The 25,201-nt window shown below is 41.4% G+C and overlaps 2 protein-coding genes across 3 annotated transcripts in view; one reads left to right on the plus strand and one right to left on the minus strand.

Moving 5' to 3' along the window:
- Window positions 1–21,080, plus strand: part of CALU (calumenin) — a 34,284-nt gene extending 13,204 nt beyond the window's left edge. Inside the window, exons 3-7 of one of the 2 annotated variants that reach the window (XM_032761664.2) lie at window positions 1,892–2,085; window positions 6,231–6,397; window positions 7,165–7,225; window positions 15,144–15,343; window positions 16,751–21,080. In XM_032761664.2, the coding sequence (XP_032617555.1) occupies window positions 1,892–2,085; window positions 6,231–6,397; window positions 7,165–7,225; window positions 15,144–15,343; window positions 16,751–16,855 (727 nt within the window). In that variant the 3' untranslated portion in view covers window positions 16,856–21,080. Of the gene's footprint in view, window positions 1–1,624; window positions 1,819–1,891; window positions 2,086–6,230; window positions 6,398–7,164; window positions 7,226–15,143; window positions 15,344–16,750 lie in introns of both variants that reach the window. The other variant, XM_032761663.2, reaches the window with a different exon arrangement.
- OPN1SW (opsin 1, short wave sensitive) lies at window positions 20,202–23,458 on the minus strand. Its single transcript, XM_032761669.2, has 5 exons — window positions 23,107–23,458; window positions 22,658–22,826; window positions 22,169–22,334; window positions 21,317–21,556; window positions 20,202–20,328 (listed from the first exon to the last, which is right to left on the minus strand). The coding sequence occupies exons 1-5, from the start codon at window positions 23,456–23,458 to the stop codon at window positions 20,209–20,211; spliced, it is 1,047 nt and encodes a 348-aa protein (XP_032617560.1). The 3' UTR covers window positions 20,202–20,208.
- Window positions 23,459–25,201: the final 1,743 nt, after the last annotated feature.

Consider the following 25,201-nt stretch of genomic DNA (forward strand, 5'->3'; position numbering starts at 1 on the left):
CCTTATGTCTATGTAGATAGAAGAGGATATTTAAGAGATAACTTCTTTTTTTTTTTTTTTGAGACAGAGTCTCACTCTGTCACCCGGGCTGTAGTGCAGTGGCGCGATCTCAGCTCATTGCAACTGCCGCCTCCCAGGTTCAAGAGATTCTCCTGTCTCAGCCTCCTGAATAGCTGAGATTATAGGCATGCGCCACCATGTCCGGCTAATTTTTGTGTTTTTAGTAGAGACTGGGTTTCACCATGCTGGCCAGGCTGGTCTCGAATTCCTCACCTCCCGCCAGGTGATCTGCCTGCCTCGGCCTCCCAAAGTGCTGAGATTATAGGCGTGAGCCACCGTACCAGGCCAGAGATAACTTCTTACTGGTTTACCTTTCCTGTTAACATTTTGGAGCAAGATTACACATTCTCTGAAGGAAAATGCTAGTTACTTACAGGATTTAAGTAATAGTTGTATCTAACACTTTATCTGTATCAAAATGAGTCTCTTTTCATAGTGTCACTAGTACTCTTCAATTCTGATCACTTTCCTATGTTGTATTCATGAAATGAACACAAGCTGGGGAAAGACATTATTTGCTACCAAGTGACAATCTTTTCAATCCTGCAAATAATAGAGCATAGGAGTATACCAAGATTTCGCTTCTGTTGAAAGTTTTGACTTCAACTTCATATTCCAAACTGGGCTGCTTACTTGGGTGACATTACATAGGATGACTTTGCCTCTATAGTTAAACAGAAGTTTAACCTTTAAACAGAAGTTTTCATATCATGGACATATTTTTAAATCCGTAAGATGACAGATCTGGAAGAAAGACACTTATAAAGCTTCATAAAGCCACTGATTCTTTAGCTTTGTGGTTTTGCTTTATAATCTACATACTAACCCTCTCAGCTTATTAACATTCTCATAATCAGATATACATTCTTATCACATGATTTCCTCAGAGTTCTCTGCTTTCATGTAAAAATCCAATTCAACACAGTATTTAAAAGCTGCTAGCCATTTTTTAGATAAGCATCTTCCTGTCTTTTTAATCTGTTTTTTTAAAAATAATCTTGCCTTGAGATATAAATGATCCCAGAACTTTTCTGCTATCTTTGTATTTTTATCAAAAGTGTTACTTTTTCTAAAAGGAGCTAAATTTTTGAAGTCTGATGTAACTATTTTGAATTTTTAGAAAACCATGATTATTTACCAAGAATTGGAGTTTCTCTTCTGTAAGCAATAAAGAAAAATAAAGTTCAGCAACATCTTCACTAGAGAAAATAAAAATGAAAACAAGGAAAAACAAAGTTTTACATGTTGTTTGATGCAAAGAGTGGAGAACTTGGATAGGAATGGATATTTACTCCTGAATTCTAACCATAGGCTGAAATCTGCCTCCAAAGAGATAGGCTGAGTTTGCTTTTGGATCCAAGTGCACCAGCCATGACTGTGTTGACCTTATTCACGTGGCTTATTACAGACCAGTAATGGACCATTTTTTTCAGTTGCTGGCCTGGCAGTTTTGTTTTGGAGACAATTTTTTATTTCTGTGCATTAGCCCTGGGCACACACCTGGCTAAGTCCAGAGTTCTGTGTCTTTTTAACCTTTTGCTGGATTTCTCTGCATTTTCTACAGAAAGATTGTAAGTAAAATAGATGGCGACAAGGACGGGTTTGTCACTGTGGATGAGCTCAAAGACTGGATTAAATTTGCACAAAAGCGCTGGATTTACGAGGATGTAGAGCGACAGTGGAAGGGGCATGACCTCAATGAGGACGGCCTCGTTTCCTGGGAGGAGTATAAAAATGCCACCTACGGCTACGTTTTAGGTAGGTCCCTACTATCTAGGGGAAAAAGGCTTGTGGAGCTGGCACCTTGAAACGTAACTGTTTTGTCTTGTAGAATGATTGTAGATAAAATAGACGCGGATAAAGATGGGTTTGTGACGGAGGGGGAGCTGAAATCCTGGATTAAGCACGCCCAGAAGAAATACATATATGACAATGTTGAAAACCAATGGCAGGAGTTTGATATGAATCAAGACGGCTTAATCTCCTGGGATGAGTACAGAAACGTGACTTATGGCACTTACCTGGGTAAGGGGCAAGATGTCAGCCTGGCAGGGACCGTGGTCTTGAGTCAAAGAAACAAATGGGTCACACAGTAAAGGAAAGGAAGCTTATCTTAAGTAGTTCAATTCAGTGCTGATTCCCTTTATTAATTTTAAATTTGTATATTATGTATTTTAAAATTAGTTTAATTGTCGTTTTCTGAAGTCTGGAAGTCTGGTATCTTCTACATTTTTAGCATTTTACATTTATTTTACCATTTTTTCTTTATGTCATCCCTCATAGAGACAATTTTTGGAGTAGATTTCATTTAAAAGAATACATTGCACCGGGTGCCGATAGCTCACGCCTATAAGCACTTTGGGATGCTGAGGCGGGAGGATTGCCTGGGCCCAGGAGTTTGAGACCAGTCTGGGCAACATAGGGACACCCTGTCTCTACCAAAAAAAAAAAAAAAAAAAATTTAAATTAGCCAAGCATGGTGGTACACGCCTGTCCTAGATACTCAGGAGGCTAAGGTGGGAGGATCACTTAAGCCTAGGAGATTGAGGCAGCTGCAAGCCATGATTGCACTGCTGCACTCCAGCCTTGGGGACAGAGTGAGATCTGTCCAAAAAAAAAAAGAGGCTGTAAGGCTACGTAGTTCCAACAGTGCAAAGCAAGGGGCTTTGAGATGTTTCTTGACATGGTCCCAGTAAAGTGTTGGACCTAAAATTCAAACCAAATTAGATTTCTTTGTAACTGGTGAGAAGTCTTAATAAAATAGTTTTCCTTGATAAAATTTAACTATTTCAGTATGTCTGCTTACTGAAGTTTGGAAATGAAAATTTCCCATTTGTTTTCTCTGGCACATGAGTTTATCAGCCTGCTTTGCAAATACTTTAAGGCAAATAAATGTTAATTTGATTGCTTTTTGTTGATTTGATAGCTTGTATGCTTGGGCCACCTGTTAGTAATTTTCTTTTACTTGTAACACTTGCCTGCTGCTGAATACTAGGCAGTGAGTCTTACTGAGTTGATGACCCTGGGTGTTTTTATTCGTGAAACTCCTCTGTTGTGCGTGGTTACAGTTTAAGACAAGAATTGTATTAATATAAATGGTACTTTCTCCATTTTAATCTTGGAAATTAGGCAACCTTCTGGGTTAAAGCAAGCGTTCTCCGCCACTGACTAACAGTGAGTGTATAATAGATCTGTTTCCCCACAGATAGCCAGCTGTCTGCATTAATTACAGGACTGCATGCGTTTCTGGTGAAGAGACTTTTATTTCTGTGTCAGGCTTGTTCTCATTCCTAAGACTAAAGTGGCACTCTCTCTCTCAATGCTTGACACTTAGCCAAGAACCAAACATATCCTTCACCCAATTAAGAACACATGTATTAAACAGTCAGCACAGATGGAGAGGCATCCTGCTGCTTGCTCTGGCTGAGACCCAACACCTTCCTGATTTATTTGGAATTAATGATAAATATAAAGCAAAGAGTAGGCTATTGGTGATCTAAACAAAATGGTGTGTAAATAAATCTCAGCTCTGACCTAGGCACTCACTTGCTGCCCAGAATGATTCTTCAGTGCTGTGTATGATTATGTGCATAAAAATCTGTTGAGAGCTCTGTTGCCTCACAAGGCAGATGATTCAACGTAATGGGTATTTCTGCTGCCTGAGACTGCATAAGCTGAAGCACTGGCTGGAGAAGCAATGTCTTAATAAGGCATCTTTCCCCAGAGGCATGAGGGTGGACAGCACTGAGGGGGTCATGAGTCGGCTTAGAGAAGTGAGGAGGAGTTCTTATCACTGTGTGTTCTTGATTCAATTTGGAGTTCAGGTATAAATCATCATAGCTCTTAGTTAAAATCCATCTCAATGAATCCGCTATCCATGAGAGAAAGGTTAACACTGTCTCTGCCACACGTAAAATATGAAATACTGAGATCTACTCTGCCTATAGCAAAACTAGATCAAGAGCCTACCTAAAGCTGTATACAGGCCAGCTAGGGCCAAAACTGGTGCTTAGGATAAATACAGCATTCCAGACAGAGCTATAGGAATATAGGTTTTGTCGTTAAAAATAAAGTTTTGGCCAGGCACAGTGGCTTATGCCTATAATCCTAGCATTTCGGGAGGCCGAGGCAGAAAGGTTGCTTGAGTCCAGGAATTTGAGACCAACCAGGGCAACAAAGCCAGACCCCATCTTTACAAAAAATTATATTAAAAATTAGCCAGGAGTGGTAGTACTTGTCAGTAGTCCTAGCTACTTGGGAGGCCGAAGCAGGAGGATTGCTTGAGCCCCAGAGTCCAAGACTGCAGTGAGCTATGATTGCATTGCACTCCAGCCTGGGCCACAGAACAAGGTCCTGACTATAAATTTAAAAAAAAAAAAAAAAAATTGTATCTTCCTGTTTCCCTCCTTAAATATATATGTGCATGTTGCTATTAGGCTATTTGAGTCCAGTCACCATGTTTTACCCCAAGGAGGGGAGGAGAGCACTTATGTGAGAATCTAGTCTTAAAGTATAAGTTGTCTTGTTATGTTTCTTATTTATATTACATAGTACTGAAACTTTGTTTAGAAGAGACACTTTAGTATCTGAGAAAGGCTTGTTTGCCTTACGTTCTCCATCTCAACCTATTATGGCTTTGAGTGTGTGTGTGTGTGTGTGTATGTGTGTGTGTGTACACAGGATCCGAAAGCCTTATGACTCATTAAGCTGTCTTACTGAATTTTTGACACTCAATAAAGAATGAAGCTTCAAAATGCTCAACTCTCAAAATAGCACGGTAGTTTTGTTTTTGTTTCTTTAAACTGTGCTTAAAGTGTGGAAAGATTGAACAATCTCAAAGGTCAGCAGTAATGATGTTATTCTTAAAGGGGCCCTGTGGATCTTTTTTATAAAACCAGTGTCATATCCTTTTTATGTAATCAATATGTTGCAGGAACAATAATTTCTTTCTATTAATGTGGTGTCTTTTACTTTTTAAAATATCTTCACCAAAAAATTTTCATGTCTGTTATCTTAATTTGGTTTATACAAGAACTCAGATTGAAAAAAAATGTTTATTACTTTTCTGCAGTTAACTCCACAGTTTTTCAGCTTAAAAAACTAAATTTCACTTTTCTATATTCTTTTAAATAGAGACTAGATAACTGCTGCTTGTGTAGCTCGATGTCATAACAGATGGGTAGTTCCAAATTCAATTTGATTGTAATCTAAGGGGTTTTTTTTTGTATACCTTTGTCAAGTTATTATTGACATAAAGTGAACTGTATATATTTAAGTGCACAATTGTTGAGTTTTGACGTATGTATTTACCAGTGAAACCACCACTGCAATCACGATAATGAGCGTATCCATTACCCCCCCAACATTTCCTCATGTCCCTTGGTAATCCTTCTCATCCTCCCCATTCCCCTGTCCCTAGACAGTCACTCATCTGTTTTCTGTGACTCTAAGTTAGTTTGCATTTTCTAGAATTTTACATAAATGGGGATGAACAATACCTATAACTCTTGGTAGATTTCTGCGGTGACTGAAAAAAAAAACAATGTGACCTTCAAAGTGGTGGCATTCTATTGCATGAATCCAAGTGTCCATTATATGAGGTAGAAGGCCTTTGGTTTCTGTCTTCTTAATGAGATCCTAATGTTTAATAAAAATAGCAGTAACTGACATTTGTTGAAAGCCAACTATGTGCCAGGCATTGTTCTAAGCACTTAGATATATTTTCTCATTTAAACCTTACAACAATCCTATGAAGCTGGCACCACTGCTGTCTCCATTTTACAGATAAAAGAGACCAAGGCAGAGGCCAAACAGCTAGAAAATGGTAGAGTTCAAACTCAGGCAGTATGAGACTTGAGAGCCACCACTGCCTTCCAGATGTAACTAGAAAATTCAAGCCTTCTAGTAGCCTTAATACCAATAGTGAAACATAACAGTGAGTTACATAGTTCAGGAGCCAGAGTTCCATGTGAACTTGGAGCTGACTCTGAGATCTGATGACTGGAGCTGTAGCCCAAAACTAAATGTCTTTGTACTGCTGCAGTTTTACCTGTGTAATCAATTATTTTTTCCTTGCATGGTTTATCTTTATTGGAAATTGATTTCCCACCCCACACATTTTCATATTTTCAGAAAGCCTTTAAGATTTGACCTAAATTTTTGTTTTCTAGATGATCCAGACCCTGATGATGGATTTAACTATAAACAAATGATGGTTAGAGATGAGCGGAGGTTTAAAATGGCAGACAAGGATGGAGACCTCATTGCCACAAAGGAGGAGTTCACAGCTTTCCTGCACCCTGAGGAGTATGACTACATGAAAGATATAGTAGTGCAGGTGGGTGAGATGAAGGATTCTGAACAGGGACTCAGTTTCTCTTTTTGTGGCTTATTCTATCTTTCCCCTTTAGCCTTATATAGCATATCTTATATATATATGCTATATAGCATATCACTATATGTTCTATATAGCATATCACTATATATGGTATATAAGTACTGGCCAGATTCAGAATCCAAGGTCTGTCACTGTTTTTCTGTGACCTTGATCAAGGTGCCTTGGGCATTCTGTTTAGTATGATAATACCTTCTGTCATATAATGTATTTTGCCATTTCATTGGTAGCTTCATATTGTAAGAATGGGGGGAAATCCTATTATTTAAAATATCCCATGACCAATAGTCAGACATTGAGTAATAACAGTGATGCTAAAGAACTCTCACAGAAGGCAGTTACTGATAACATAGACTATCTATAGCTATACACATAATCACTGGTCACGTCTCCTGTTAGCGTGACTTTAGCGTGACTAAGGCTACCAGGTAGATCATCATGGGCTTGATGGGATAGTTTGTCATTAAGCAATGTCAATGTTCTGCCAGGAAGACTCAGTTATTTTAGATTGAAGCATAGGAAATTGCTCATGTTTTACCATTTCTTGGCTAGAAATGGTTTTAACCATACATACACACATACATACGTACGTACATACATACGTGTACGTGTGTGTTTAATGAATAATAAATGTTTGCCTAGATACTTTACTTTCTTCTGGCAAATTCAGAGACTAACTTAATAGTCTCTTCTTATTCTTTCCTGTTTAGGAAACTATGGAAGATATAGATAAGAATGCTGATGGTTTCATTGATCTAGAAGAATATATTGGTAAGTCTCTGCTTCTAGTGTTTTTCTTAGAAAAGCTGAGAAGCTTTGAAAGATGTATTTGCTGGCTGGGCGCAGTGGCTCATGCCTGTAAACCCAACACTTTGGGAGGCCGAGGCGGGCAGATCACCTGAGATCAGGAGTTCAAGTCCAGCCTGGCCAACATGGTGAAACCCTGTCTCTACTAAAAATACAAAAATATTAGCTGGGTGTGGTGGCGGGCGCCTGTAATCCCAGCTACTCAGGAGGCTGAGGCAGAAGAATCGCTTGAACCCAGGAGGCGGAGGTTGCAGTGAGCTGAGAACATGCCATTGCACTCCAGCCTGGGCAACAAGAGTGAAACTCTGTCTCAAAAAAAGAAAGAAAGAAAGATGTATTTGCCCATAGAAACAATTTGCCCCAAGGGTCAATTCTCACTAGCTCATTAGCTGTCACCAGATCATTAACCAGACCAGTGTGATAGTGGGTTGTGATAAAGTATCCGTAGCCACACTGCCCAATCAAAATATAAATGTGAGCCCCATATGTAATTTTAACTTTTCTAATAGCCACCTTAAAAAGTAAAAGGAAACAGATGAAATTTCAGTAGTGTGTTATTTAACCTAATATTCTAAAATACTATAATTTCCACTTAATGTAAATTATTGAGGGTTTTTTTTAATACTTACAGCACATCCCAGCCACATTTCAAGTGCTTAATAAGCACCTGTGGCAACCATCCTCAACAGCACAGATATAGTGTATCCTGCATGCTCTATGGAACTGATGGTAAAGAGTTGCAGGGGGCCAGGCACGGTGGCTCACGCCTGTAATCCCAGCACTTCGGGAGGCCGAGGCGGGCAGATCACAAGGTCAGGAGATCGAGACCATCCTGGCTAACACGGTGAAACCCCGTCTCTACTAAAAATACAAAAAATTAGCTGGGTGTGGTGGCGGGTGCTGTAGTCCCAGCTACTGGGGAGGCTGAGGCAGGAGAATGGCGTGAACCCGGGAGGCGGAGCTTGCAGTGAGCCAAGATCATGCCACTGCACTCCAGCCTGGGCTACAGAGCGAGACTCTGTCTCAAAAAAAAAAAAAAAAAAAAAAAAAGTTGCAGGGAGCCCAGTCTGACATAGGGAAACCCAGGGAAAGGAGATAGGGAATAGATTAAGAGATGGATAAATAAATGATGGGGAGTTGCTGATCCTTCTTGTAGCCGTTCCTTTTTACTGTGTTCTGTTCATATTTTCTCTCTGATTCTCTGACTACTTTCCTTTTGTTTTTTAAGTTTCTCCCTTTTGACATTCCCTTTTTAGTTGTCTGTCTAAATTTTTTGTAAAAAATTGTTTTGGGGGCCGGGCGCGGTGGCTCACGCTTGTAATCCCAGCACTTTGGGAGGCCGAGGCGGGCGGATCACGAGGTCAGGAGATCGAGACCACGGTGAAACCCCGTCTCTACTAAAAATACAAAAAATTAGCCGGGCGTGGTGGCGGGCGCCTGTAGTCCCAGCTACTCGGAGAGGCTGAGGCAGGAGAATGGCGTGAACCCGGGAAGCGGAGCTTGCAGTGAGCCGAGATTGCGCCACTGCACTCCAGTCAGGGTGACAGAGCGAGACCCCGTCTCAAAAAAAAAAAAAAAAAAAAAAAAAAAAAAATTGTTTTGGATGTCACACCTTCAAGGCCAATTTCTCCCAAGTAAAGCTCTGTTTTATTATCATCAGACTAATTTTAAGATATTCTCATTGCTTTAAAAAAAAAAAAAAAGGCTGTCTTTCTTACCAAGTAGTTGAGCAAATTGTTTCCCAATTACTGTGACAGAAATTAAAATGAGTAAAGGAGCTGGGTGTGGTGGCATACCCAGTTACTTGGGAGGCTGAGGCAGGAGGATCACTTGAGTCCAAGAGTTCTGGACTGTAGTCACAAGTTCATCATCAATATGGTGACCTCCTGGGAGCAGGGGATCACCAGGTTGCCTAAGGAGGAGTGAACCGGCCCAGGACAGAATCAGAGCAGGTCAAAACTGTGCTGATTAGTAGTGAGATTGTGCCTGTGGATAGCAACTGTACTCCAGCCTGAGCAACATAGCGAGACTCCATCTCTTTAGAAAAGTGAGTAAAGATGGAAAGTGTAAGACTGTTACTACAAATGTCATTGTTACAAATACTTTGTTTAGAAAGATATTAGATATTTTAATATTTCACATACTTATTTTCATTTATAATAACTTATTCTAGCACACCATTGGTTTTGTGTTTCAGATAAGCCTGTTTGTTTTTAGACCTCTGATAGTTACCTGAAATGTTTATTTTAAGCCTGAAAGGAAGACTTAATCCTTACCTCTATCACCTGTCCTTAAACTGTATGGAGCAAGTCACTCCTTTACTTAGATGTTGTCTTATCATACCTGTTATTTACATGCTAGAGTTATTCCAGTTGAATTACTCCTTGACTGTTTACCTCCCTTTTCTTAGGTTCAGTGACATACTTTGAACTTTTTAAAGAAAGATGAGCAATGGAAGATAGGCTGTTTTCCTAAACTGATTTTTTTTTTTTTTTTTTGGTGAAGTTCATCAGGACAGTGGATAAATGCCTAGGTGCATTTACTGATCCCACATTGATGTTACTAGGGTTTTCTACTTTTAAATGATTTATCTTTTTATTCTTGGCTTTTGCCATTTTATTGCCATTGCTAAAACTGAGGAACTCATTTGAACCTCCCAAGGAGAGGAATTTTTATAACTGTTAACTACATCACTTACCAAGCATTGAGGCCAAATAAGGAGATATTTCTGTCTCCCTGTGTATCATATAGATTCAAGGGCAGAGGAGTTATATTTTGAAGCTACCAAAACTATCTTGTGCATGTGTGCTTTTTTTTTTTTTACAAGTCAGTAACTAATGCAAACACTTTTACATCTGGGATGCTGGGCTTTGTAAATCTAAAATTCTCCCAAACAGTATCTTTCAGCTTCTAGTGCCGTGTTGAAGGAGAGCATGAAGAAACAAACTTCTTCGCCTCATAAATTTAGCATTAAAAAGAAGCCCCCATCAGTGCCTGAGGAGACATAGGGAAAGAAAACAAAAAACACCCAAAGTTGTGCTGATAATTATTTTTATTTTTAAAATTTATTATAGAGCATTGCAGACGTACACTATTTATTTATTTATTTATTTATTTATTTATTTATTTTTTGAGACAGTCTTGCTGTGTCACCCAGGCTGGAGTGCAGTGGTGTGATCTCCACTCACTACAACCTCTGCCTCCCAGGTTCAGGAGATTCTTGTGTCTCAGCCTCCTGAGTAGTTGGGATTACAGGCATGCACCACCACACCTGGCTAATTTTTGTATTTTTAATAGAGGCGGGGTTTCGCCATGTTGGCCAGGGTGATCTTGAACTCCTGGCCTCAAGTGATCTGACCGTCTTAGCCTCCCAAAGTGCTGGGATTGCAAGTGTGTGAGCCACCGCACCTGCCCCTAAATTAGAATAGTATAATGAATCCCCATGTACCTATGCCTAACCTCAACAACAATCAACTTACAGCCAGTTTTTTCTCAGCCACATCCACTTCCTTGCTTCCTTTTTACTTTGAAGTAAATCCCAATCATTATGTCATTTCATCTGTAAACATTTAGGTATATATGTCTAAAATATATATGTGTTTCTAAAAACAATTTTTTAAAGATAATATCAACCCAAGAAAATTAATAATCCCTTCAAATCATCAAATAGACTGAGTCTTTTAAAAATAGAAATTCGGCCGAGCGTGGTGGCTTATGCCTGTAATCCCAACACTTTGGGAGGCTGAGGTGGGCAGATCACAAGGTCAGAAATTAGAGACCAGCCTGACCAACCTGGTGAAACCCCGTCTCTACTAAAAATATAAAAATTAGCCAGGTGTGGTGGCACGTGCCTGTGTAATCCCAGCTACTCAGGAGGCTGAAGCAAGAGAATCGCTTGAACCCGGGAGGCAGAGGTTGCAGTGAGCTGAGATGGCGCCACTGCACTCCAGCCTGGGCGACAGAGCAAGACTCTGTCTCAAAAAAATAAAATAAATAAAAATAGAAATTCAAATAGTTTATCATGGTCACCTAGCTTTAAAATGCACTTATGTTATAGTGTATTGTGTATTCTAGCTTCCTTTAAAACCATATCTTTTAAGCATGTATCTATTTCCTAATTCAGAACTTTCCAATCTGTATCCTGTAAGTCTTCTTGGCCTTCAGGACAGGTAGGGCAGGGACCTGATCCAGTGGACCGTACAAATACTACATTTTCTGAATGTGCTGTAGCGTGGGAAAAAATTGGCAACTCCTGCTGTGAGGAACTTCTCTTGTGAGTTTAAGACAGAGGAGTACTTCTACCCTTAACCGTCAAGGTCAGGAAAATGGCAGCACTGACTAAATAATTACCTTTGCTTAGAACTTGCAGGAACTATTTGGACTTCTCTTTAGGTGTTTTCCCATACCTTACATGCAATGCAGGTACACTTAACTTAGATGTCGTATAACTCAAGCGTTTTCAGACTTGTTCACTTACATAACTCCTGAAAGAATTTGACCAACAGCATTCCCTTATGTGTTTTAAAGTTGGCATCTGAAATATTTAATTAAGAAATTTAAACAGTTATAAAGAATAGTCTCTTTTGGGCCGGATGCCGTAGCTCATTCCTGTAATCCCAGAACTTTGGGAGGCTGAGGCAGGTGAATCACTTGAGCCCAGGAGTTTGAGACCAACCTGGACAACATGGCACAACCCTGTCTCTACAAAAAAATACAAAAAAAAAGAAAAAATTAGCCGGGCATGGTGGTGTGTGCCTGTAGTCCCAGCAACTCAGGAGGATCACTTGAGCCTGAGGGTTTGAGGTTGCAGTGCACCGTTATTGTACCACTGCACTCCAGCCTGGGCAACAGAGCAAGACCTTGTCTCAAAAGAAAAAAGAATATTCTTTGTTGGTGATAAGCATTGACATTTTGAAAGTAATTCTGAAAGAAATCTATAAAATTTAAATACAAGATACCACAGCAACTTCTTACCTGCCATCATTCATATGAATAATTTGGACACGACAACTTTAAAAAGATAAGAAATTTAAATTCAGTCTGGGTATTAGATGATACTAAGGAATTGATTTTGTAAAATTTGAAAGAGGCATTGTGGGTATATAAGAAAATATCCGTAATTTTTTACATTTCATAATAGTTAAAAAGGAAATGTTTCTGTGGTACTTTTTTTTTTTTTTTTAGTTACGGTGTTTGGTTAGCAACAATGTGACCATCACTTAATTGCCCTTTTTTTGTTTAAATTTATAGGGATTTGGGGATATTTATACTACTTATCAGTCACCACATGGTATTGTCTTAAAAAAATAAATGAATAAACTGTTAACCAACTTGGACATTTTACACTCTTCCTGTTTCTTCTTCTTTTTTTTAAAAAGACAAGAGTCTCATTCTGTTGCCCATGTTGGTGTGCAGTGGCACAATCACAGCAGCCTCGATCTCCAAGGTAGGGAGATCAGGTGATCCTCTCACCTCAGCTGGGACCACAGAAGAACACCACCATACCCAGCTGATTTTTTAAATTATTATTCTTATAGACATGGGTCTCCCTACATTGCCCAGGCTGGTCTGGAAATCCTGGGCTCAAGAGCTCTACCTGCCTTGGCCTCCCAAAGTGCTGGGATTACAGACGTCAGCCACCCAGCCTCCTGTTTCTTTTTTTTTTTCTTTTTGAGACAGGGTCTCACTCTGTCACCTAGGCTGGAGTACAGTGGCGTGATCATGGTTCACTGCAGCCTCGATCTCCTAGGCTCAAGCCATCCTCCTGCCTCAGCCTCCCGAGTAGCTGGGACTTAGGTGCACGCTGCCATGCCTGGCTAATTTTTGTATTTCTTGTAGGGATTTTGCCATGTTGCCCAGGCTGATCTCAAACTCACGAGTCAGCCTTCTATTTGTTAGATTCATTTGCAGTTTAGTTTCTCAACAGAATTATATTCTGACATATTTTATCTTGAAAGCCTTAGTCACTTTGACATTCTTATTTGCAAGAACATTGTGTGTGTAAATTGAAATATGGAAAATGGTGCTCTGTGATACGGCTCTTAAGTGTTTTTAGAGTCTTCTGGGTTAAGTTACTATTACAATTATTAATACACAATTGAACAAAATAACATTACAAACGTTTTATGTTTATATATTTTTAAATGCATTTCTTTGACACATTTTTTTTCAAATAGTTTCATATCCATGGATGACAATTACTTATTGCTAGAGTGAAATGGGATTCAGCACCAATTCCTAATTTTTATTTTTTAGAGGAAGTACTAACAGACCTTGTTTACATTAGTAAATAAGTTGATGGAAATGGAAGATTTGTCATAGCAATGTTGCTTAGTTCTTGGAACTCCTTTTGAGTTAGATGCCAGAAATCATGTAATCTGTCATCAAAAATTATGGGTTTTGTTTGTTTCAAGGTGGAGTCTCGCTGTCACCCAGGCTGTAGTACAGAGGCATGGTCTCGGCTCACTGCAACCTCTGCCTCCGGGGTCCAAGCGATTCTCCTGCCTCAGCCTCTCCAGTAGCTGGGGATTACAGGCATGGGCCAGCACGCCCGGCTAATTTTATTTTTTATTTTTAGTAGAGACGGGATTTCACCATGTTGGCCATGCTGGTCTCAAACTCCTGACCTCAAGTGATCCACCCGCCTCAGCCTCTCAAAGTGCTGGGATTACAGGCGTGAGCCACTGCACCCAGCCCAAAAATTATGTTTGATGATCCCTTAGCTAAAACTCAATTAGGCCATTTTTCAAGGTTTTTTTTTTTTTTTTAAGCAAAGAATTTAAAACCTTTTGACATGCAAAAGAATTTATTCATTTTTTTCAGACATTTGCATTCTCAAGACTGACACTAGTATTTCTTTTTCTTTTTTTTTTTGAGATGGAGTCTTGCTCTGTCGCCCAGGCTAGAGTGCAGTGATACGATCTCGGCTCACTGCAACCTCCGCCTCCTGGGTTCAAGTGATTCTCCTGCCTCAACCTCTCGAGTAGCTGGGATTACAGGCATGCACCACCATGCTCAGCTAATTTTTGTATTTTTAGTAGAGATGGGGTTTTGCCATTTTGGCCAGGCTGGTCTCAAACTCCTGACCTCAGGTGATCTGGTCTCGAACTCCAACCTCAGGTGATCTGCCTGCCTAGGCCTCCCAAAGTGCTGGAATTACAGGTGTGAGCCACCACGCCTGGCCAGACACTAGTATTTCTAATTGTTTCTTTTTCATTATCGTGGAGCTTTTTACACTCTAGTTTCAAAATGGTTGAAAATATGCCTTTCTTTTATAAAGTGAGACAAGGGCAGTTGTGAAAGGGGGGAGATGGGAAAAAAGCCTTGATGGCCAGAGGTACATTCTTACGAAGATCAATTTTGGAAAAAACTATATGTGGAACTGAGTATCTGGAATTTGATTCTCTCTTGACTGACCTTTCTCAGTGTACTCCTTGACAGTGTTCCTGTTTACCCAGGGGCATGCTTGTCCCAACTGAAGGCCACTGGTATAATGGACTCTTTGTAGTAATTGACTACACCTTTCTAAAACAAGTGGTCCAGTTTAATTAGCTACCTTAGGGTGAAATGAAATGTAGGGCAACAAGTCTAAATCTTTCTTGATGGTAGCTCTCTCCTCTTATTTCTGCATTTATTAAGGTATAAGGACTCTTTGCTCTCATGTGACTTAAAATCAGCAGCTGGAAATATTCTCGTTGCAAGATAAGTAATTAAGCCTCAGGAAAATACCTTGCTTTCTAAGGTCTGTCTGGCCTAAAATACCCTTGCAGCTGCTGTTGGGTTCCAAACAAATGGATGAGGAAAAAGGGTTAGGCCAGATTAGCATGAGGCAGTTTTTGGGAAAAGACAAACCGTTCTTTCGTATGTATGTCTGTGTACCCAGGTGACATGTACAGCCATGATGGGAATACTGATGAGCCAGAATGGGTAAAGACAGAGCGAGAGCAGTTTGTTGAGTTTCGGGATAAGAACCGTGATGGGAAGATGGACAAGGAAGAGACCAAAGACTGGATCCTTCCCTCAGACTATGATCATGCAGAGGCAGAAGCCAGGCACCTGGTCTATGAATCAGACCAAAACAAGGTAAGTCTGGCCAGGCCCACACGATCTATCCTTGATTGAAGTATGCTTCTAGGGGATCACCTGAACAGTTTCTGTTAAGGTGCAAAGAGCATTTAAGGTCTTAATTAGTCTAAGTCAGCCAAGTATCTGAATCTGGCGATTAAAACCTTTCAGGGCAGCACTAGCTATCTGATCTCATTTTAGAAATCCTTTTGCCCAGTGCTGATAGCATTGTAGGAAATTTGGCTTCAGAAAAGAGCCTTTGTGTGTAGCCTGTGCCCAGCATGCATCATCAGGTATTTTTAGATCCCCAGGAATTTTTTTTTCCTTGTTACTTCATTTGTTCCTTTACCTATTACAGGCCCATTCTGTCTACTCAAAGCTGGTTGTTTCCTTCTTAAATCAAATATGCTTTTTTTAAATTGGGTCCTTTGTGTGGGCTATAAATCAGCTTTTCTCTGGAGCCTGTTCAAATTGTCCTTGATCAATCAATTATCTGAGGTATTTTGTTAAAAGTATTGTTGTCCCTAAGCCCAGTCACCTGCTTCAGAGATTTTAATGCCCTGCTTGGAGTAAGCTGAAAATCGGTCTAAAGATGGAGATTTTCAGTGTTCTGAGTATACTTTTGTCTAGGCTAATCTTCAATTTCAAATTCAGTTTTTTATTTTAGAGCCTTTTAAAGTGTTGATCTGCTTTAAGTTCTTGCTCAAAGTCACTTTAGTAGCCAGGTATTGTGTCCTGAGATGTATGAGAAAAGGAAATGCATGTAGTCATCCCTCTCTAGGAGTTGTTCCATATTTTCCTCTAAAGGGAGAGTTTTCTCCTCATGAAACAAACCTTTATCTCTAGCATTGAGTTGTTGTGTTATATTCTTTCCACCCTTCCACTTTTAACTTTCTTGATAAAAGAAATGTTTAATTGGCCTGGCACAATGGCTCACACCTGTAATCCCAGCACTTTGGGAGGCCGAGGCAGGCGGATCACCTGAGATTGGGTGTTCGAGACCAGCCTGACAAACATGGAGAAACCCCGTCTCTACTAAAAATACAAAATTACCTGGGCGTGGTGGTGCATGCCTGTAATCCCAGCTACTCGGGAGGCTGAGGCAGGAAAATCACTTTAACACGGGAGGCGGAGGTTGTGGTGAGCTGAGATCGCGCCATTGCACTCCAGCCTGGGCAACAAGAGCGAAACTCCGTCTCAAAAATAAAACAAAAACAAAAAAACCAAAAAACAAGAAATGTGTAATTGCTGTTTTCTTCCCTCTTCGTATGTATGTAGGGGGAATGAGGGCTGAGTAGTTCACACTTAGTTTAGTAGAAATGAGAATCTTAACTTCTGATTAACCCCAATTCTTCTATAACAGTGTTTCTAAATTTTTAATGGGAAATATGTTCTTCTTCAATTCATTGCTATCTCTACTTTCAGGATGGCAAGCTTACCAAGGAGGAGATCGTTGACAAGTATGACTTATTTGTTGGCAGCCAGGCCACAGATTTTGGGGAGGCCTTAGTACGGCATGATGAGTTCTGAGCTGCGGAGGAACCCTCATTTCCTCAAAAGTAATTTATTTTTACAGCTTCTGGTTTCACATGAAATTGTTTGCGCTACTGAGACTGTTATTACAAACTTTTTAAGACATGAAAAGGCGTAACAAAAACCATCCCGTCCCCATTCCTCCTCCTCTCTGAGGGACTGGAGGGAAGCCGTGCTTCTGAGGAACAACTCTAATTAGTACACTTGTGTTTGTAGATTTACACTTTGTATTATGTATTAACATGGCCTGTTTATTTTTGTATTTTTCTCTGGTTGGGAGTATGATATGAAGGATCAAGATCCTCAACTCACACATGTAGACAAACATTAGCTCTTTACTCTTTCTCAACCCCTTATATGATTTTAATAATTCTCACTTAACTAATTTTGTAAGCCTGAGATCAATAAGAAATGTTCAGGAGAGAGGAAAGGAAAAAAATATATGCTCCACGATTTATACTTAGAGAGAGAACACTTAGTCTTGCCTATCAAAAAGTCCAACATTTCATAGGTAGTAGGGGCCACATATTACATTCAGTTGCTATAGATCCAGCAACTGAACCTGCCATTACCTGGGCAAGGAAAGATCCCTTTGCTCTAGGAAAGCTTGGCCCAAATTGATTTTCTTCTTTTTCCTCCTGTAGGACTGACTGTTGGCTAATTTTGTCAAGCACAGCTGTGGTGGGAAGAGTTACGGCCAGTGTCTTGAAAATCAATCAAGTAGTGAATGTGATCTCTTTACAGAGCTATAGATAGAAACAGCTGGAAAACTAAAGGAAAAATACAAGTGTTTTCAGGGCATACATTTTTTTCTGGGTGTGCATCTGTTGAAATGCTCACGACTTAATTATTTGCCTGTTGAAATCACTGTAAATGCCCCCATCCGGTTCCTCTTCTTCCCAGGTGTGCCAAGGGATTAATCTTGGTTTCACTACAATTAAAATTCACTCCTTTCCAATCATGTCATTGAAAGTGCCTTTAACGAAAGAAATGGTCACCGAATGGGAATTCTCTTAAGAAACCCTAAGATTAAAAAAAGACTATTTGGATAACTTACAGGAAAGCCTAGAATCTCCCAGTATAGTGGGGATTTTTTTCTTCTTCCCTTTCTCTTTTGGACAATAGTTAAATTAGCAGTATTAGTTATGAGTTTGGTTGCAGTGTTCTTATCTTGTGGGCTGATTTCCAAAAACCAAATGCTGCTGAATTTACCAGGGATCCTCATACCTCACAATGCAAACCACTTACTACCAGGCCTTTTTCTGTGTCCGCTGGAGAGCTTGAGCTCACACTGAAAGATCAGAGGACCTACAGAGAGGGCTTTTTGGTTTGAGGACCATGGCTCACCTTTCCTGCCTTTGACCCATCACACCCCATTTCCTCCTCTTTCCCTCTCCCCGCTGCCAAAAAAAAAAAGGAAAAGTTTATCATGAATCAACAGGTTTTCAGTCCTTAGCAAAGAGAGAGATGTGGAAAGAGCTAAAGAAACCACCCTCTGTTCCCAACTCCACTTTACCCATATTTTATGCAACACAAACACTGTCCTTTTGGGTCCCTTTCTTACAGATGGACCTCTTGAGAAGAATTATCGTATTCCACGTTTTTAGCCCTCAGGTTACCAAGATAAATATATGTATATATAACCTTTATTATTGCTATATCTTTGTGGATAATACATTCAGGTGGTGCTGGGTGATTTATTATAATCTGAACCTAGGTATATCCTTTGGTCTTCCACAATCATGTTGAGGTGGGCTCCCTGGTATGGTAAAAAGCCAGGTATCATGTAACTTCACCCCAGCCTTTGTACTAAGCTCTTGATAGTGGATATACTCTTTTAAGTTTAGCCCCAATATAGGGTAATGGAAATTTCCCACCCTCTGGATTCCCCATTTTTGCTATTGAGAAGACCAGTGATAATTTAATAATGCCACCAACTCTGGCTTAGTTAAGTGAGAGTGTGAACTGTGTGGCAAGAGAGCCTCCCACCTCACTAGGTGCAGAGAGCCCAGGCCTTATGTTAAAATCATGCACTTGAAAAGCAAACCTTAATCTGCGAAGACAGCAGCAAGTATTGTACGGTCATCTTGAATGATCCCTTTGGATTTTTTTTTTGTTTGTTTAAATCAAGCCTGAGGCTGGTGAACAGTAGCTACACACCCATATTGTGTGTTCTGTGAATGCTAGCTCTCTTAAATTTGGATATTGGTTATTTTTTATAGAGTGTAAACCAAGTTTTATATTCTGCAATGTGAACAGGTACCTATCTGTTTCTAAATAAAACTGTTTACATTCATTATGGGGTATGTACGACCTTCATTTTCTAAGAAATAGAACTCTAGCTTAGAATTGTGGATGCGCTAAAATGTCAGAATGGAAACTCTCCTTGAAGTTCTCCCAAACTCAGAGACAGCACTGCCTTCTCCTAAATGATTATTCTTTTCTCCCTGTTTTCTGATATTTTCTAGCATCCTTCTCACAGCAGCCATAACCCTTCTTTACTTCCATTAGGCCGTATAACTGGAGAGACCTGCTGCTCGTTATATAATTATCTGATACCAAACACAAGTGATTCTGAATGTACACACACGTTTATCTAAAGAGCATAAGGTAAAACAATTTTGTTTAACATTTTGGTATTGTTTACAAATGGTATTAAAACACGCAAATTCGTTTTGAGAACCTCAAGAGAATTAAACTATTAACTTTAGTAAACACACAGTTTAAGACAAATATAAAGGTTTAGCCAAATGCAACGGGGAGGAAGCACCTGGAATAACTTGTGCTTGCTCAGGGGCTTGTGGACATGGCTGTTCCTGCCAAAGCTGTAGCAGTTACCCAAAAGTTCTTTCAAACTCATATTTGGGGCCACTAAGTTTTTGTTTGTTTGTTTGTTTTTGTTTTTCTTTATGTCTCTCTCATTTCTAAGGTGTTTTCTTAAGTTCTAATTCAGCATATATCATCTCAGAATGGATCCCCAGCAGGAAAAAAAAAAAAAAAAGTTACTAAAAAGGAAAGTATCCATACACTGAAAACTTAAAGCCATATTCCTTTTAGTTGCCTTGTATGTAGAAATCAGTTCTCCAAGTGCTGTGAATGGTGCCACTTAGGAGTAGAAACTGACGATTGTTGAAATGGCCTTTGGGTGGTCTGAAACAGACCCAGTGGAAACAGCTTTGTAGGCAAGAAGGCAATAGTAAGAAAATGAAAAATTGACTCCCCAAACTGCCGTCACTCCTCTTACCATCTTTTTTGTGTTTTTAGTAGTTTGGTTTCTGACAGAGACAATAGAAACTTACTTAAAAGTAAAATTTAATTCTAGCTGTTGCAAACAGGTCAATATTGGGTCCTCAGTTGGGGCCAACTTGGCTAGACGAGACAGTAGAAACCTCTGTTTTCTGGGAGCTGCATGTGTCGGATTCGTCTGTCATGGCCTTCCCACACACCATCTTCATGATGCAAGCTTGGAACTGGAGAGAAAGGTTCAATTGGAGATAACCTTGGCAGATGAGGAAGTATGGGAAAAAAGACCTCATTCTCTGTATCACCAAAGCCTTGCACAATGCTTTGTACCCAGAATGCCCTTAGGTGGTTTTGAATCTATCTTCCCCATCCTGAAAACTATCTAGATTCCAGGCCAGAACTACTCCTGGGTCTACAGTAATCCTAAACATTCTGGGTCAAGTCTGAGACCTCACTGTTGGTAAATTCACAAACCATCCTGCTTCATAAAAGCACTGTCAACAGAGGCCCCTCCGTTACTAGCAGGTGATCCCGGCTGGAAAGGACTGCCAATTCTCTTCTATCCAGGGAGGTTTCAAATTAGTTTTGAGTCTACCTCTGGGATTGAGGAAACAATACCATCTGAAAGTAGGGTTTTTGCCACTTAGGGTTTGGTGTTTATTAGCTCGGATTTCAGATGGGATAGGAAATCCCCCAGTACCTTCAGATAAGATATTTTAGGGATTTATGCATGTGGTATGATTTCTGTGCTTCATACATGCTTGTGCAGGCTAAAAGTTGGAAGGGAAATGATTAAGAAATTATTAAATGCAAGGACTGGAAATTCAGAGGAATCTGAGTTTTTATTTTTATTTTTTTAATCTTATTTAAGTTCCAGGATACATGTGCAGGATGTGCAGGTTTGTTACATAGGTAAACATGTGCCATGGTAGTTTGCTGCACGAGTTTTTCAATAAAATGCTTTCATTCCTGTTCTTTGGAGCAACTTCATTTTCCTGACTCAAGTTCTTTCCTCCAGGGTTCTGTTTTCTCATCTTGATAACCATGCCTTCCTCCCTGTGCTTACCAAGGGCCTCCCAACCTATTCAGGGGTTTTGTGGCTTCCCTCGTCTACTAGAAACCTGAGTAGAATCCAGGGTGCTCTGAGTTAAAAGTCAATGGTGAGAAAAGAACCAGGGTCTTCTGGACCGTAGGAATGTGAATAGAGAGCTTTACCTGCTTATTCATGAAGCAGTAGATGATGGGATTGTAGATGCAAGCACTCTTGGAGAAGAATGAAGGAATGGTGACAAGCCGTAAGTCCAGCCCATGGTTACGGTTGTTGACCATGTACATGGCGAAGGCCGCGTAGGGCACGTAGCAGACACAGAAGGATCCTACCATCACAACCACCATGCGGCTCACCTCCCGTTCAGCCTTCTGGGTCGTAGCTGACTCCTGCTGCTGAGCTGCAACCTGGGGTGGAGCACGGAGAGCATCACATCCCTCTTTTTCCTGGCCCTCTGGATGCTTTTTTTAAATTTTATTTTTAATTTTTTATTTTGTATTTTTTTTTGAGACCGGAGTCTCACTCTGTTGCCCAGGCTGGAGTTGCAGTGGTTCAATCTTGGCTCACTGAACCTCCACCTCCCGGGTTCAAGTGATTCTTTTGTCTCAGCCTCCTGAGTAGCTGGGGTTACAAGCACACACCACCGCGCCCAGCTAATTTTCGCATTTTAGCATTTTGCCATGTAGGCCAGGCTGGTCTGGAACTATTGACCTCAGGTGATCCGTCTGCTTCGGCCTCCTAAAGTGCTGGGATTATAGGCGTGAGCCACTGCGCCTGGCCTCTGGATGCTTTTCTATGGGATGGGGGAGGGGGTATCCACTCTAATTGCCTCTTTTCTGTCCCACCTCCTGGCCTAGTTCCTTTGGATCTCCATCATCCTCCCTCCTCTTACTTACTTTGCTGCTTTTAGATACCCTTTCTGGCTATGGACAGTTACAGGCATCTTATGTTCCAGAGCACACTTCCTTCTCATGTGGAGCCCCGAACCCCTTCCTCCCTGACTATCAAATGCCACTCACAGCTTTCAGGGCCCTCAGCAGCTGAGTGTAGGAGAAGCAGATGAGGGAGAGAGGCACAATGAAGCAGAAGATGAAGAGGAACCACGTATAGGACTCGCTGCGGTATTTGGTGCCCACGGTGTACCAGTCAGGGCCACAGGAACACTGCAGGCCCTCAGGGATGAACCTGCAAAGGACCAAACACTTGCTCACTGGACTCTCCACAAGAGTGCAGTGGGAGCTAAGATGCCTGGATTGTGTTCTCCACTTAGAACCCAGGGAATGCCCAAAGGCTTCAAGCAGGGGGGTTTTCTGTCCTGACTGGGAGAAGCTACAGCAATTCCAACTGCAGAGTAAACGTTAGCACTTGACTCCCACTGCCCTTTCGCCTCATACTGCAACTCTTTAAAAAGTAGAGGTCAAAGACTAAATAGTTATACCCAAGCTCTCTTTCCACCCACGTCAACCTGAGCTCCTAGTTAAGTTAGCACCACTGCCCTGCACTCTCACCGGCTCCAGCCAAAGAAGGGTGGGATGGAGACGCCAATACCAATGGTCCAGGTAGCCAGGACCACCGTCAGTGCATGCTTGGAGCTGAAGCGGAAGTTGCCGAAGGGCTTACAGATGACAATGTAGCGCTCAAAGGCCAGGAAGGCCAGTGACCAGCCTGTAACCAGACCTGTGGTGAAATGTGAGGATAATGGGCTAGACAGAGCCCCACCGAGCCTGGCTGGCAGAGTGGCAAACAGATCGGGTGGAGCAAGCACAGAGAGACAGGGCTGGACTGACATTTGGAGTGAAGATTCAAACATTCTATTTTGGCCAAACTTCTAGTCTGGGTTGCTTTGTACCCCAGTATTTTTAAAAGCACCAGACTCATTTCCCCCAGACTCTTTAGGAACCCCCTCCAGTGGAGTAGCAACCTTTGCCTTCCCTAACCCTTTTTTCCCCTGCAGTACCTGCTACAGTGCCCAGGAAGCCCTCCAAAGCACAAACATGGCGACCGAAGACGAAGTATCCGTTACAGCTGGCGACGAAGACAGGGAAGACAGAGAAGATGCAGAGGAGGAAGCCTCCGAAGGACACGTTGACCAGAATGTAGTTGAGGGGCTGCCGCAACTTTTTGTAGCGCAGTGTGGCCACCAGCACCATGGCATTGAGTGGGAACCCTACGAGGAAGACAGTGCCCATGAAAGCTGCCTGGAGGTAGAAGGCCCAGACAGGGGCAATGTGGTACTGAGGCCCATCCCATGGCCCCACTGAAGAGATATTTTTGAACAGATAAAACTCTTCGTCTGACATCTTTCTCATGGATGCCCCACACCCCCCTCTGAGTCCTCTTATAGGTGATCCTCCCACCCCACAAAACCCCTCCTCTAAAAACACTTGGGCTCTGTGAATGATCAATACTAATCCTAAACCTCCCAAGGACAAAGTTTGGGATTAGAAATCCCTAAACCACTACCTAAACCTTTTGTGGCCCCAAAGCCGATTGTGTTCTTCAGAGGATAAGAGATTGGGCTCAAATAATCTGGATATACAATGCTGGGTGCTGGGATGAACAGAAGTGGACTCCCTGAGGTCTGTGAGGTGCTGACCCATATTCACTGAAGATGCTTCCACCTTTTTGTTGTTCTTTTAATGAGGCTATAGAAAGGGCACGCCTCTTATTTTGGCTTCTGGCACAACTGTGTCAGTTAAGTTTTCCTCAACTCATCTGCCCCTTTGTGGAAGGTGCCCATCTTAAGTCTGCCGAGAAGCTAGGAACCAGCCCTGGGCTGCAGGAAAGGGCTGGGAGTGGGGAGTGCCCTGGAAGCACATCAGTAAACAGCCTTCATGGAACAGGACTTAGGCAACTTGACAATGCCTAGAGGTCTAGGGCATCCCTGAGCCAGGCTGCCTCCATTTCTTTGTGTTGAATCTACTCAAAGAGTGTGCCTTTCCTACTCAGACCTCCAGCCAGGGAGGCGGGTCTGTTCACTGTCCTTACGCCATGTTCATGCCTACCACTACCCTTAGCTCAACAAGTCACCACAGTCTTCCTCCTGTCTGTTCACTGAAGTCTTACCTAGCCCTCACAGCCTACCTCACAAACACTTCTTCTGTGCAGCCCACCCCAGTGACACCAACTCTGCTCTAAGTTCCACCTGCACTTGTACTCAGTACTACACTTTAGGCTTTATGAATGAATCTTTTCCACCTCAGCAGATCATAAATATATAGATGAGTTGGCTGGGCGCGGTGGCTCAAGCCTGTAATCCCAGCACTTTGGGAGGCCGAGACAGGTGGATCACAAGGTCAGGAGATTGAGACCATCCTGGCTAACACAGTGAAACCCCGTCTCTACTAAAAATACAAAAAATTAGCCGGGTGTGGTGGTGGGTGCCTGTAGTCCCAGCTACTCGGGAGGCTGAGGCAGGAGAATGGCGTGAACCCAGGAGGCGGAGCCTGCAGTGAGCCGAGATCACGCCACTGCACTCCAGCCTGGGGGACAGAGTGAGACTATATATATAGATGAGTTAAAAAGTGACACACTTTAGGTATAAATAAGTTTAAAAGTGAAAGGATGGTCCAGTAATGGCAGAATAGTTTATTAGATGAATGCCCCCTTAGGCAAAAAAATTGTAAACTGGACACAATATGAAAAACAACTTTTTGAAAACACCTAAAGTATCCAGAGCAGGCAGAAACTGAAACGAACTCAACTCTTCAATGAAAAGAACCATCTACATTGTTATTTTTTTTTTCCTGAGTGTACTCCTGAGTACAAATGGCACAGGATAGCTAGAACTTGAGCAGAAAGCCCCAGCCTTTTTTGGCTTGAAGAGTCAGAGGACAGAGGACAGTTTGGGACTCCAGAACAGCTGAAGGTGGATTTCCTGGAATGAAGGCAGCCACAGAAGGCAGTCTTTAAATCTGCATATAAACTCCCCTCAAATCATAGGCTGACTGCTAAACTGTGGATGGAGGAATTTCCAAGAGCCCAGTAAAAGACAACCACTGGAGGTCTGAAAGAGCTAAACAGATTTTGACTGTTACCCACTGTAGCAGAGA

Source organism: Hylobates moloch, unplaced genomic scaffold, assembly GCF_009828535.3.
Source record: "Hylobates moloch isolate HMO894 unplaced genomic scaffold, HMol_V3 SCAFFOLD_1, whole genome shotgun sequence".
In the NCBI taxonomy this organism is placed as follows: Eukaryota; Metazoa; Chordata; class Mammalia; order Primates; family Hylobatidae; genus Hylobates; species Hylobates moloch.

Coding starts and splice junctions, on each gene's coding strand:
- OPN1SW (XM_032761669.2), bottom strand. CDS start 23,458: ATGAGAAAGATGTCAGACGAAGAGTTTTATCTGTTCAAAAATATCTCT. Junction 22,335..22,657: donor CCCTTCTTTGGCTGGAGCCG/GTGAGAGTGCAG, acceptor GGTCCTTTGCAG/GTTCATCCCTGAGGGCCTGC. Junction 21,557..22,168: donor TGCTGAGGGCCCTGAAAGCT/GTGAGTGGCATT, acceptor GCTCCACCCCAG/GTTGCAGCTCAGCAGCAGGA.